Below are 15232 nucleotides of genomic sequence, written 5' to 3'. Positions count from 1 at the left end.
GGAAAAAAAATAAATTTAGAAGAGAAAACACATCCTGTGAGGAAGAAATACATGATTAAATTGTATCCTGACTGATATTATCTGTCCATTTATAGGGGTGAAATTAACCACAGTCAACTTAGTATAAAGGAAAATGAAACCTTTGGAACAAGATAGCTTTTGTGAAAACAGAAAAATCAAAGAAACAGATCAACAAAAGTTTGAAAAAAATTGGACAAATAATGAGAAAGTTATGAGCATTTGAATATTGTGATCACTAATGCTATGGAGATCCTCACATTGGCAATGCGACAAAGATGTGTGATGTCAATTATGAACAACTCTCCCCATTACATTAGTATATATTTCACTTAAATTGCCTATTTCATCACATCTATCAGTAGATCATATATTCTTTCTAAAGGAGGGCATGTAATACAGATTTAAAAAAATACATGGTTAAAGAGTTTGTATCATAAGAAAAAGCAAAAAGAGACATTTTGGGGATATTTTATAGTCCATCAAAGGAAAGTTGTTCACATGTGACATCACACATCCTTGTCGCATTGCTAATAGGAGGATCTCCATAGCATTAGTGATCACAATATTCAAATGCTCATAACTTTCTCATTGTTTGTCCGATTTTTCTCAAACTTTTGTTGATCTGTTTCTTTGATTTTTCTGTTTCGACACAAGCCTACTTATTCCAAAGGTTTCAGTCCCCTTTAGTCCAATCCACTGGGACTGCAGAAATATAGTTGACTATAAAAGAGAGGTATAATAATGTTTTACATAATCTGTGGCTCATAATACAAAGCATAGCAATCATCATAGAAGAATACCTTTACGATTGATTGCATTGATTACAATGTACAATCAATCATGAAAATCAATTGTACGATCAATCGCTAACCTTTGTGTTACTGGACACTGGTCTAAAAATAGCTTTGACTTTATATAGCTTATGGATGCTCAACAAAAAGCAAGTTTACCTGCATGTTAAAAAAAAAAAATTTGCTTTTGAGAGAACGAGAGATGTACTCATTCTTCTCCTAGTATATGATTATAATTAAACAGTACTTGTAAGTTTTAGACTTAATCAGATTATCCTAAAAAAATTAAGATATTTTAGGTTTGCCAAATACCATTTCCTGAGACCAACAGTAGCTAGAAATGGTGATTCATTTTCGAAATCCTTGACAATTTTTAAAACCTATTTACTACCTTTACTTTCATGAGGAAATGGATCAGAAAAAAGATAATTGTGGCAAGGATGGGTGAAAGGTTTTGTTAACTTACAAATGACATGATGAACAGCGTTTAGACTTTAGAAAACGTTTATAGGTTTGTTTATCAGTCAGTTTTATTGCAAAATCTGTAGTTAGAATTTGCAGATGTTGAATAATGATCGTACTGTGAACTATATTTTTTATAAGAGCAAAGTATTAAAAAACCTTGATTGAAAGTAAACTTAAAGGATTTAAAATTAGATTGAAACATCCGAAAAGGTATGGCTCACAATGTAGCACCACACATTCCGGTTGTTCATCAAGTAGTTCCGAAGTCCATAAACATCTAGCAATGAAACTCGGTATAGTTTGGCCACCTCACCCATTATTCAAAGTGTCCATCATTGCCTGAGAGAATGAATTAGAACAGGGTCAAGATCGTGAGAGAGACACACAAATATCACACCTTGCCTCCACCTCCATTGCAGTTTTCATTGGAGTAACATCATCCAACATTTAAAAGCGAAAGGAAAGCTCAATACATGGTATTGACAGCTAAGACCTTGACGTCATGGGAGTCCATGTACCGATGCAGCTAGTCTGTATTTCAAAACCTTCTGTTGACTGAGTAAACTTGACATATCTGGCCTAGCTTGCACTTGAACTTTGGGAGGTATATCATTGACATGCAGGTTGTGTATGTTTGAGCCACAGTTTCAGCCCAGAATGTCATGATTTTGGAAGGCATTAATTTGACGTTATTGGTGTAATAATGCCATTCAAACCACTTTTGCATCATTTGTAACCAGTATTACATGATGAAGCATAAGGGCGATTCCACTCTAGAACTTCAAAAATATCATAAATTTCAAAATGCTTTCAATAAGTCATAAGTAGTGTAATATTTTACTATGATACCTAAATTTGATGAAAATTATGAGTTTTAACCAAAAGTGAAGACAGATATAGTTTTAATTGGGGGAACAATGGAATTTTAAATTTTCAATAATTTTGCTCATTGAATAGTCAAGTACAAACACCGCCTGAAACAATTAGTTGCAAAGCAAGAGAAGATTGAAAATATTGCAGGCCAATAGAATAATATGTCATTAATGGTTCCAAATAATATCTACAACTTTTTCATTATCCATAATGGGGGCAGCCCTGATTTTTCCGAACCTATTTTTGGCAATGTCCCGTACGACACATGACAATGCAAAAGTTTTTCCTACAATTTTATTTATGATGATGCAATTTCATAAAATCAGTTTCTCTTTGTTTGACCCATGGGTGATCGATTTATCCCATAAGGATCTAATTACTGCTCTTCATTTGTCAATTATTGTCCTATTAAAAGTTGTCCCGTACGACACACGCTATGTGTCGTACGGGACATGTCCCGTACGACACACAATATAATAATGCATTTAATTGCAGGATTTGGATTCAGAAACCATGAATAGTAGGCATATTTAAATTCATTTAATTGATTTAACATAAAGTGAACTGAAAAAGTACTTTGTTTATGTCCATAGAACATGAAATATATGATTCTAAATATTTTAATTGATTTCATGTAGGCTTATTCTTTTGTGAATCCCTTCAGCTAAACTGGTGATTTTCACTGATCAGAGCAGGTTAATTTCTTTTCATTGAGCATGAAAAGAAAACTTTTATAATTATTTCAACCTAGCCTGGAAGATGACTTCCTCTTGCATGCTAATGTGGAATTATTATAAGATGTAAAAAAAAAAACACCAATAATCATGATCATCTATTTGGACTTCCCTTAATTGATGATCACTATTTTTTAATACACAGTATTGAAATCCTTACTTTTTTCAAGTTGTAAAAAAAATCTGGAAAATAAGACAAATCATATGGTTTCATTAAATGCAGATGGGTTTGAAAAAGTAGAACCGCATTTCTTTAGAAAAAAAATTGTGGAATTACAATTGACAGTTGTGACATATATCATGTAGATATACATTTTATATAAAAATTATAACATTTTAGCCCCATAATTTACACAAAGTTTCTTTCATTCATTGTTTAAATAGTGTTTGGAAATCATCAATTAATTCCTTAAAATATGACTTCACACAAAACCTCAAGTTCAAGTTTAGCTCGTAAAAATGCTGTGAACACTTGTACATTTCCCATCATGAAAAAATTATAACATATTGCTCCCAATTGTATATATTGAGGTTTCTTATTTATATTGTCGTGAATGATTACTTATTAAAAGATTTTTCATGAAAAATGAAACATTTAGGGGCAATGCTCCTTCTGATTGATAAAAAGTTCATTTTTTTTATTCAGGCTGCCCAGTACAACACGCAACTGCCTGTACAACACACAAGTGTCCCGTACGACACACAAGTGTCCCGTACGACACAGAAGTGTCCTGTACGACACACAATTGTCCCGTACGACACATTATTTTGTTTATGATATTTTGACAGAAATATTCAACTTATAGCGGTTTCTAACCTAATGAATGTCTTAGTTTGATAGGATTATCATTATCATCAGCCAAATAATGTGATTGAAGAAGTCAAAGTGACATAAAGTAAGAAAGTTTGGCTTCAATTTAGAGATGTCCCGTACGACACATTTTGAATGTCCCGTACGCCACAATGTTCTCGAAAATTATAATTTGCTTTATTTATTCATGAATGTTTATTTTGCTTTCTTTTATAAATGTGTTTGTTCTTGGGTAATTGAGTGTCAATTTGAGTTCAGTTTCTATGAAATTTATCTGCCCAACTCACAGACTTTTGAGTACAAACTTGAGGTTTCTAAAAAAGCCACTTTTCTGCGTCCGTACGACACATTACTATTTTAAATCTGTATTATACAGGATGTGAATTCAAGTCATGTTAAGTCTTGTTTTTTCTAACACTCTGGTAGTACTTGATGATCACCTATAGTTACTGGAATATTTTTTGTTTTTTCTTGTCAAAAACTGTCAAATGCTCTCTAAATGTCCCGTACGACACGTATGGAATCACCCATAACTGGATTTGTGGGAATGACTGTTTATTAGTTTGGGCTTACAAACAGGATAGGAAATAATTTTGATTTTAGTGAGCTTTTTTTTTCACATTGAAGGTGATTGCAGATTTTTTTTTTTTAATATTTATTTATTTATTTATTATTATTATTATTATTATTTTTTTTTTTGGGGGGGGGGGGCATTTTTTCATTTGAAAGGCTACATTTATACAATGAGCAATTATGCAGTCAATGCAAATATCATTCTGCTATATTATAATGCAGAATATTGATTCCCTAAGTCTTGGATTTTATTTGTGTCAGTTCTTGGGGCAACTCCAGTAAAGATGGTCACCCCAATGTGTTCTGTGTGGGGAATTTTGAGGTAATTTGGGCTGTGATGAGTATGAAATTGCCCATCGCCCCTCATGTATTTCCTACGCAAAGTTAAAACTGAAGTACATCAGCACTCCCTGAGGGTACATCAGAAAAAACCCTGTCAACACTTCATGGAATGGCTTGACTTGATGTGATATGAATGCAGTCATCTAGGATTGCTATAGGAGTGCACTGAGCTACATCAGAAAAAAATTATGTGGGGGCTTAGGGCAAACTCGCCCCCATGCCCCCAAGAGTTCTGGAAAACTAAAAAGAGTCCTAGAATTTCTCATGGGGTGCAATGTAAGCTGTGATACAATGTAGCAAATTTTGGCTTGTGAGCTAAAAAAGAAATCCCTGAAATTTTTGTATAAGCCCCCCCCCCCGAGCTACCTGTAAGAAATTGACACATCAGTGATGGAACAATCAATATATTCTAGAATATCCCCATTAGATTATGTAGAAAATATATTTCAAGTTTCTTATAATTTATAAATGAATAAGTATGAATTAAAATACACTACTGTGGGGGATCAAAGGTTCAAAGCAAAGTACTCTTGTATATCCATTTCACCTGAAATATTTTCAGGTTTTTACCATCATCTAATTCTCGGTATTTTCAAGTTGAATTTCATATCCTTGTTAGATTCTGGTAATATCACTATTGGACAATAGAGAGCTCTGGGAAATATAGCATCATTGTAGTATCCCTTTTTAGCTCCATTGTTGTAACATGGGGAGCATAAGGCATCCTTATTAAGAGTGAAATTTACCCACTTCTTGACATTTAGGCTAGCAAATAAACTGAAGGTATAATGTTTACCTATTAATTATGCTTTCTATGAGCCATGTTTGTATCCTAAATTGACAGCCAGTGTTTGTCTACATGTCACCATGGATACAAAGTCAACCATCGATATCTCTTCTTGCTTACATAAGTGTAGAACTGTAGGTCATTCTCACAACTCAGATTTAGTATTCTAAGAGCATTCTAATCTTTGATTTTATTTGTAACAACAGTGTCAGCCTTCTACCATTTTTTTCAAAATCAGTTTTATTATCACGTTTGGTGTTTTACTCCTGTATCATTGAAAAAAGGTAAAAATTTATAGGTATATCATTGCAGAGGGAATGCAAGGTATTCCTTTATCCCCCCCCCAAAAAAAGAAAAGAAAATTAGTAGACCTGTATTAAAAAGAATTGAATCACATTGATTTTTTTTGTAGTTTTATTAGTTTTTTTTTCCAGTTTTGTAAATTTTTTAAAAGTGTGAAGCAAAATTAGCAAACATAACAAGAACTTTTGATGTGATTCAAGAATAATGTGTATCATTCTACAAAGAATGCGGAATCTGGTTGCAAGCTCATAACGATGAGGAGGTTATTTATTTAATGCTGGTGTAAATGCACGTGGTAAGCTGTTAGTTATTTTGATTGATGCTCAAACATACATGTATTCTCACAAATTATGGGTAGTTTTATGATTGATGGGTGTGAAAGTAGTCTTATGAGACGTATGCCTAATTAATGTTATCATAGTAAATGCCTTTCTGAGCATATTTATATTCTTTCACAACAAAGAGGCAGCAGGGAGATAGATAAAAAATATCTTCTTATCAGTGCAAGTTATGATAATGGTTTAACATTATTGGGCTATCCCTGTGCAGGTGAGGTGTGGGAAATAGATAATGTAATTTCTGTGGTTATTTTGATGAGATTAAAAACCACACTTGTCCCCCAAATATATATGCAGATAATGATAGACAGGTTTTTCATTTTTTAAATGAAACTTGAGTAGATTTCTTATCATTACGAGTTATTCTATAATGGTTTATGATTGAGATATCCCTGTGCAAAGAGGTGAAATTGAAAGGTTAGAAGACCACACTGTCCCACAAATTTATGCATTGTCAGTTTTCTTTTAAATGAGACTAGATACCAATCCATAGATAACTTGTATCTTCTTGTCGACGAAAGATCCCAGCAAACATGTCACGTGCAACAGCAACAAAATGTAAACATATTTCGCTTTCAAAGGAGTGTTTCATCTATTCATGGGAGTATTGATGAGAGGGTGTTCTATTATACCAGTTTGCATTTACACTTTGTTTGAAAAAAACATCTGGTGTTACTGTCTCGAAATAGAGGGGCTGAAAGGGTCATGATTCCACAAAAAGAAAAATCAATATTTTGTGGTTACTTTATCCTACTATGATGAAAGAAAGAGTATTGAACCAAATTGTTTAGGGGCTATATTGGTCATCTGCTTGTGCTGCTCTTTTGAAAGAAGCATTTCCTTGATCGATGCTGAGTTCTTGTGAATTATTGTCCACATTCTCCATTAATCAAACATAAATATTTACACGTCTTATTATAAATGAATAGAAATTATATTTGCACATGCTTAGCAATAGGCCCTTTACATTCTGAACTGTATATATGTGATTTAAGTGAGAAACAGATGGATTTGTGCAGTAAAATTCTATATATTTTTCTGAGAGATGATTTATATCAGGGGCTGTTTATTTAGGATCAATTTCATAGTACATTTGAAAATTTACATTCAGAGACAGATTTGATTCCATGGTTTCCTTTTATACTCTTGTCTCATGCATTTTTAAAAATAAAATTAGTTATATCTACATGTAAAGCTATGTTTGATGTTATAGACTTCTTTTGGAAAATGCAAATCACCATTGCTAATGGAGGACAATGACTTTACCAAAGAACTCATCCATGGATTTTGGCAATTATACTCAATTTGAGTGATAGCGCGACTCTATTTTGCCTGCTATTTTAAAGTTAAACTTTTCATGCAAATGATGGATTCAGCACTTGAAATGAGAAATTAGTTGTCTGGGCTTTGTTATGTGCCACATTAAGAAAGGAAAACCCCCAGAGAGATCCGTTTACATCTGTACTTTGAAGCGTGACCGAGATTGCTTTGGCAGGCAAAGCCTTCACTCCCGAAAACGAACGAAAATGAACGCTCTTTTCACACCTCAAGTGGAAAAGATAAAACCTTGAGCGAGGAAAGAGATTCCTTATGACAAGCTGAGGAGTGTTTTCTCCAGTGATTTTGACACCTTTGAACCGACTGTCCTAATCAGCCGGCAAGCCTCGTCCAGCCTCTAAATTGGATTCGTTATTGCAGTAAACGATTCTCAAGATTGGATTGATTTCGGGCTGATGACACACTAACGATGAGAATTGGTCGAATTCGGACCCGGGTATTTGCTGCTGAATCCCAGGATAATCACAGTTTTTTTTTATTGCAGGAGAGTTGTTAACTATACTTTTTGACAATCTGATGAAAGAGAGGATGGGCTATAAAACGCTGTGTGGCTGAGAAATATATCTCTCCTGTTTTGGGGTTTTCCTATTAAAATCAGCTGTTTTGATTTGAGGTTCCCTGTATATCTTGCTTGAGTCCTTTGTACATTGTGAAAATGTACAGTACTACAAACCCATCTTAAATCTTGTTTTTTCTTCAAGTGCTATAGCCCCAGTCGGCATTTGGCTCAACCTTAAACTGGCAATAGATTATCTGTAAATCACAGAACAATAGGAGGATGATGATGATGATGTTGGTGATGGTGATGATGATGATGATGATGTTGGTGATGGTGATGATGATGATGTTGGTGATGGTGATGATGATGTTGGTGATGGTGATGATGATGATGATGAACAGCATTTAGCACCTTATGTCAAAAGGATTCAAACGATCAACGATCGGTAAATTTTGGTAGCAATTAAAATCTTCTTTTTTTAGTGAAAGCCTATTTATCATTAATATACTTTGCACTTGGAAACAACTCTTTTTTTGTGTCAGTGCAAAGCTGCAATTTATCACTTATACGAGGGTATTCAAAAAGTACGAATAGGGCTTTATTTTATTGAATTCTGATATATTGAATAGATGGAGTGCATATTTTTCACGTTCACTACCTCTGACTTCGAAAAAATTGACGTTAATAAATTCATTACTCATTTCCATGTGCAGGTTTTTTCTCGTGGCCTTTGTCATTTACCAAAGAAAACGGAATGACAGATGGGCGAGTCATTTTGTACTAGATATCAATATTGCATTAAATTAAAATTGTCCTTGAAGATTGATGATTCTATGATGATCTGTCAAAGTGCCTGTGATGGAAATATAATCAGGATGGAATAGCGGGCATATCTTGTTTCATGTGTTTCCTCCTGTCCACCCGCCCACCAGCGCAGACACAACTTTGTCAAAATATCTACCAAATATGATGACAGGTTTATGAAATGATCAGTCATGACATCAGTAACTATAGCGCAGAGAGCGCATGAGAGAGAGAGATAGCGAGGGGGGGTATAGACAGAGAGGGAAGGGGAGAATGCAAAGATAAATAAATACAATAAATTGCTTTTTGGCTTTTCAATACAGACTTGAGATTATCATGGATGTTGGACAGTAGGAAAATATATATTACAGAACATATTTTCCTTCCCCGTTGCCCCATAGCTTCCGTATTAGTCTTGCTCAAGTATGTAAATTTGTATTGAACTCCAAATTTCATGACTTTCTCAGGGGTTGGGGAGTAGTATGACTTTTGTGAGTCTCCCCTTCTGTTGGGCTTGGGGGAAACTGGCTTACCTCTCACAAGAGGCCAAACTGAACTATAGTGGGAGGGGATGGGGGCAGGCAAATTACCATGGTTTATTTTTGGAATTTAAGAGCTTTTAAGTGGGTCCCCCTTTTCTTTATGATTTATTTTTTGATATTCTCAGTTTTCTTCCGTATAGTAGAAGTATCTTTATTCACAAAGAATCTTTTGTGTGTTTTTTTTTGTCAGAAGTAGGTCCACTCATATATTATTAGACACCATGTTTCATATCCTGATTGTGTGGCATGACATTATTTATATTCCCGAGTTTCATCAAAGATGTAGTGTTATGCTACTTTTATGTTTTATTGTTTTAACAACTGAACTTATTGAAGCAAATATCATGAGAAACTATACAGAATTCAACTTTCCCTATCAACGGAGTAGAATTCAACTTTCCCTATCAACGGAGGTAGTGTAACGGTTAAATGATCTCAGCAGCAAGGTCTGTCGCTGTATTATTGAACCCCTGCTGTAATGACCCTCAGTATGCAATTAGCATTGCTCATTACCTCCTAATGAAATAGGTATTCAAAGTATTCCACACCCATAGTTAACAAACAACCTTGTTGTTGAACGAAATTTCAAAGGTAATGTTGGATTGTTTATTTCATGGACATCACTATAAAATGCTCGTAATAATGAATAAGGAATTGAATCTGCCACTCGCAGATATCGGGAAACTAAATTTGCTTTCAATTAAAAGCTTTTAATTCTTTAAGATGTTTATTATTTGTTTTTATTTCATTTTTTATTTCAATTTTTTTTTGCCATGGTAGATTCATAGACAATTTATTTGAATACTTCCTGATTGGATGGTTTAACAATATTGGTCACTTCATAGTCATGGATATTTTTTTTCCTAATATTTATTAATTTTGAAAGTGACTATTATAGAGATACAAATTTGAATTTATTTTAAGGAAATGCCTTTTTAAATGAATGATTAATCATTATGTGACATTTTGATAACTGTAGCTTATTGAAACTCTTGAGCATTATTGAAGTTTGTCATTTCAAAGAAAATTAAAGCAACCACATCTAAATGGAAGCTGTAATTGATGGTAATATTTGCTTCTGAGGAAAAAGAAGTGTGATAAATGCCAATAGGATTTTTAAATTTCATAAGCAGTAACAGAAGAAAATACAATATAATATTTCTTTCCAAGTCAGAGAACATTAAGCACACTTCCTGAATTTTATGGTAGATTTACTTCTACCTTTTATTCTCTACATTTTGGTAATGATCCTCTGATTAGATATTCTTGGTAGATTCTTGGGCACAGAGGTTAGGATCAATATACAGTTTACTTCTGTTTATAATTTCATGCTCCATTAGTGGATTTGAAAAATAATTCATATGAAAAGTTGTTGATCCAAAAAAGGTGCTGAATATATGTATGGTTTTTCTGTTTTTGTTCCTGCGTTTTTGTTATTTCACACTGTGTGAAAATTAAATCCTCTCTCAGAAATGGCTCATAACCGTAGTTACTTCAGCTTCCTTTTGTTTTTGATTGGGATTTAGATGATTTATTGCATGTCACACAGTCACGCGGTCTCTTCACGAAATCCCATGCTCCGTTTAGAGCAGAGGATAAGCTATGAATAATGATGGAACTGGGCACTTTTAAAATGCTAGCCGATGGGGTACCAAGCGTTCAATTTGGAGTTGTTACAAGCTCCTGTATTGATTTCATGCAGTTGTAGATTCAGTGATCATCCCTGTTTCTGCTCCAAGCTACAAACATGTCTGACGAGGTTCTGCTTATGAATAATGTGCAAGGAGGAGATTTAGTTAAAAGTGGCAACTGTGAGTTTGGACGCTTGGTATTCTTTTGTTGGGGGAAAGATGACTGGATTGGTCCCGACAATAGGCCCAATGTTATTGAAGCTTTAATTTGCATAAATTGTCCGTATCCTTGGGTTTTTTGTGTTGGTGAGAAGAATGGGGAGAAAGAGGACAATTGCTTGTTGAACATAAAATTTAGACAATATTTGATGCATGAGTTCCCCTAGGAATATTATGAAAGTAGATAGGAGTAGGTACATGTAATTGGATCGTACATGTATCATTTTGTCTGCTACAAAGACTTTGTGTTCTTTGTCAAAATTATTAGATTTGAAATAACTTTCCTTCATGACAAATGCAAAAGGAAGATTACAAGTGAATTATGTCCAATTGTGTATAGTATTTTTTGTTCTTTTTTTAATATTTGTTCCTTGAACTATGCCTAAAATGAGTTTATGTGAGAAGTATATTTTTCATTTAAAAGAGAGGAGATAAAAAAAACTATTATGCCTTTGGAATGAACCTCAGAAAGTTTTCAAAGATAGAGGGCAAGCTGAGGATCAGGGAAGTGTTTCATGAAATAATAGTGATTTTTACTGACTATACTCTGAGCCAATCAGGTGCAAGGATTTTGGTAGCTTATAACGATAGTCAGTTAAAACTCTATATGTTTCATGAAATGCTTCCCAGAAAGTGGACCCTTGGGCCTGTATTCTGAAGTCAGGTTTAATTTAAACTCTGGTTTAAAGTTGTGGTTTAACTATGGATAGCTATTTGGGGCACAAATCTCTGTTAGTACACGTTCAATTTATTAACTCACATGACACTCAATAATTCATAACTGCTGGGAGTGATAACAAGTTTTTTTCTTCATTATGTAAGCAAATGGAAACAATATAATAAACATAAGAAATATACAATATGAACAGAATTTTTAGTTTTTGGCTCTCCATAATTTTAGCACAGAGTTAGACCATGGCCTTAATTAAACCTGACTTCAGAATACAGGTCTTGGTCTAATCTAATGATGTCTTTGTGAAGATGGCCACTTGTTACATCAACATGTAGTGCCTGTATGTCGGCCTATGCCATATCATGCCAAGGGCTGTATGCTACAACATCAATTCACTCGCACACTTTGGCAGTGCTCGAAAAGCCTCCAGCCCTCTTAGCAAGGGAGTAGATCCTAATTTCACATCATCAGAAGATGTATGCCTCAAGTACATCCATTACATTCAACTGGTGCATGGAGTTGAGACATGGGATGCCTTCTCACCTACTCGTTCCCCAAAATACCCATTACGTTAACTTGTCTGGGCCTCATAATATACAGATTAGTGTCGTCGGCTGATTCCTATGATTGATTGCATGGTCAGTTACAAAAACAAGTCCCATCGTCCATCGCTAAGTTTACTTTGCCCATGCCTCAAATACTAGATGATTTATTTTGTGAATCCTCACCTTCCTGAATCAGGTAAAGTTCCTATAGTTCTGACCCATCAACAAGGTTCTCGAAACCTCTGAAGTCAAAGGATGTGCACTATTCTTGCCTTACATCTAAATTTTTGTAATTTGCTTTCTCTCTCCAAAAGTCCTTGGGAAAGTTCCAGTGATTTTGTAAAGCACCCACTAAAGTTTGGGACATGTGTTTGATACAGGGATATAATTTTTTTTTAACTGGGCCACTTTTTATAAAACTTGATATAATAAAAAAAATGGTGATAACAGTTGAAGATTAGTGAAATCATTCAGTTTGATTGGCTGGTAGTAAATGTTGTATTTGTTATTCTTAAGTCTTTTTTATATGGATTCCAGTGTTGAATTGTATAGAGTTCTAGTAAGCTCATGCTTCTTCATGGCTCCTTTATCAGTTTGTTGTGTTTTAGGAAAATTGTTTCTATATTGAATCAATAAAAGAAATGTGAAAAATTAAATGCAGGATCAGTTTATACCTTGGGCCATTTTTCATACAGTTACAAGTTTGATAACTTTGCCATTATGGTAACTACCATGGTAACAGAGCTCAGCAGCCAATCACAATCAAGGTTTCCATGGTAATTACAATAATGGCAAAGTGTATGAAAAAGTGCCCCTGGTATTTTCTGTGATTGAGTGGGTGCGAAAGCCCCCATTGTGAGGCATGAATCCCCGAAAGTGCTTGGGATTCAGCAAACCATCTGCTACGCAGTAATCAACACTCTACTTACATTGGCATTTCTTTGGAAAAATATTGATTCTTCCTTCCCCTCGTAGCCATTGTTTATCGGATGAAAGGAGAGAAATTCATCATTCTCAAGTTTCATGGAGTAATGTAATTTGTTGTGATTCTTGTTACGAGTTATCGTAAAGAAAAGAAAAATCACACGGCATGTGCAATTGTCAATTTGCATATGATGCATTAATAACAGCTTACAAGCCTTTTGGCACATGCAGGTTTTATATCAAATGCAATTTAAACAAAGACGTTCTTGCTTGTATGCTTCGTCTTTTTTCATTTATATTGTTACTTGAATGGTGTTTATTCATTTAGTTGTCAGTAATTACATTATCTTTCCCCAAATTTTGTTGCTAATAACTCTGAAATGTATTGCATTTATGTGGGATCGAGAGATGCCTCATTCTAGCCCATTAACCTAATTATTTTTCATCATTAGTGAAATGCATCCCATTCATCCATTGTTTCCTTTCTTGTTTGTCTCTTTCAATATGCAGTTACATGCAGTTGGTTGAGGGGCTGCCGACCTACGGAGTTCATTACTACGAAGTGAAAGATAAGCAAGGCATTCCGTGGTGGTTGGGTCTCAGTTTCAAGGGAGTATGCCAGTACGACCAGGTCGATAAAGTCACTCCGAGGAAGGTAGGTTCAGTCTCCCAACCTCGGTGGGTGTTTCACAAAGCTGTTCGTAAGTGAAGAGCGACTTTAAGAATGATTGGTGAACATTTCTTACACACTAAATAATCACCAATGAACTTTTAATGATGAATATCATTTACCACAAGAAAGGATCACCATTCGTCGTTCTTTGCGTGACCCTTTACTTACGAATAGTTTTATGAAATGGCCCCCTGGTGGGTTTTACATAATGCTATTCGTAAAGTTTATGCAGGACTTTAAGCACGATTGGAACACATTCTTAGGACCTATGGCAGCTAAATGAACATAAATATTATATAATTTAATACAAGAAAGGTTCACCAGTCGTTTGTAAAGTCATTCATAACTTGAGAACAACTTTATGAATGCAAGTGTGAGCTGTGAGACTTGCGTGAATCGTAGCATTTGATCCAAAAGAATCATACCAGTCTAGGAATGAGAACATGCACAATCTTGTTGCATTTCTGGTTGTCGGAACAAGTGGGCGTGTAAGTCACAACAGAGCTAGGTGTGGAGCCAACCTGGTTAAAGGAAGGTCCCTGCCAAGCCCAGCGTGTCCCTCCATATCCTGCACCATTCCGGCGCTTCCCTGCTCTTCCTTGCGGGGGAAAGGAAGTATCTCTTTCGGCTCGTGATCCAGGGAAAGGAAGCTCAATATTATTGCAGTATCAAAGGGGATGAATGCAGGAAAACTTCCAGCTTATATAGGGCCCAGACTGAAGATTAAATGTAGAAGCAAAAGAGAGTCTGAGCTTATCATTGGGTGAACATTAAAAGATATTGTCTCTCACTTGCGTTGTTTGATTAAATCAAAGACTGTTGTGTGGCTGTGAGTGTCCTTTTGTACAGTCCCTACATATAGAGTGTACCCATGTATGTATAGAGCAGACAAAGGTGGATCAGTGGTAGGGCACCTTCCTCATGAACGGGAGGGGTCATGGTTCTATCCCTTGCAAAATCATACTTTAAGGTGGACAGATTTATGCCTCATTGACTGCACTCTAAAACTATTCAAAGCGAACTCATAAAAAAGTAAATGCTATATTGAGTCAAAGAATGTTGAATCCTGAAACAAACCTAATTTTTGCTTGGTTGTTTATTAATCTATTTGCACACAATTACACAACATTATAATAAAATTGCAATGATTGAATGAAATATCCAAATTAGCAAATAAATTTATCTTTTAAATATTCCCAGCCATGTCTTTTTAGCTTCCTTGATATGTTGAATAAAGACTTCATATTATTAGATATCAAATATTATTGTGCTTCCGTTTAAAGAGTGAAACCTTAAGAGTGTGGTTTTCATATAACGTCATGAAATGGAAGTACATGTATGTACTT

The 15232-nt window shown here is 34.8% G+C and overlaps 1 protein-coding gene across 9 annotated transcripts in view; it reads left to right on the top strand.

The window, feature by feature from the left end:
* Positions 1–15232, top strand: part of LOC121411402 (FERM domain-containing protein 4A-like) — an 84815-nt gene that overhangs the window by 41538 nt on the left and 28045 nt on the right. For all 9 annotated transcript variants that reach the window (XM_041604113.1, XM_041604115.1, XM_041604114.1 and 6 more), the window contains one exon: positions 13724–13868. In XM_041604113.1, coding sequence (XP_041460047.1) covers positions 13724–13868 — 145 coding nt within the window. The remainder of the gene's footprint in view (positions 1–13723; positions 13869–15232) is intronic.

Source organism: Lytechinus variegatus, chromosome 3 (assembly GCF_018143015.1).
Source record: "Lytechinus variegatus isolate NC3 chromosome 3, Lvar_3.0, whole genome shotgun sequence".
Taxonomy (NCBI): domain Eukaryota; kingdom Metazoa; phylum Echinodermata; class Echinoidea; order Temnopleuroida; family Toxopneustidae; genus Lytechinus; species Lytechinus variegatus.
Note: the sequence above shows the minus strand (reverse complement) of the source record. Positions and strands in the feature narration are given on the sequence as shown.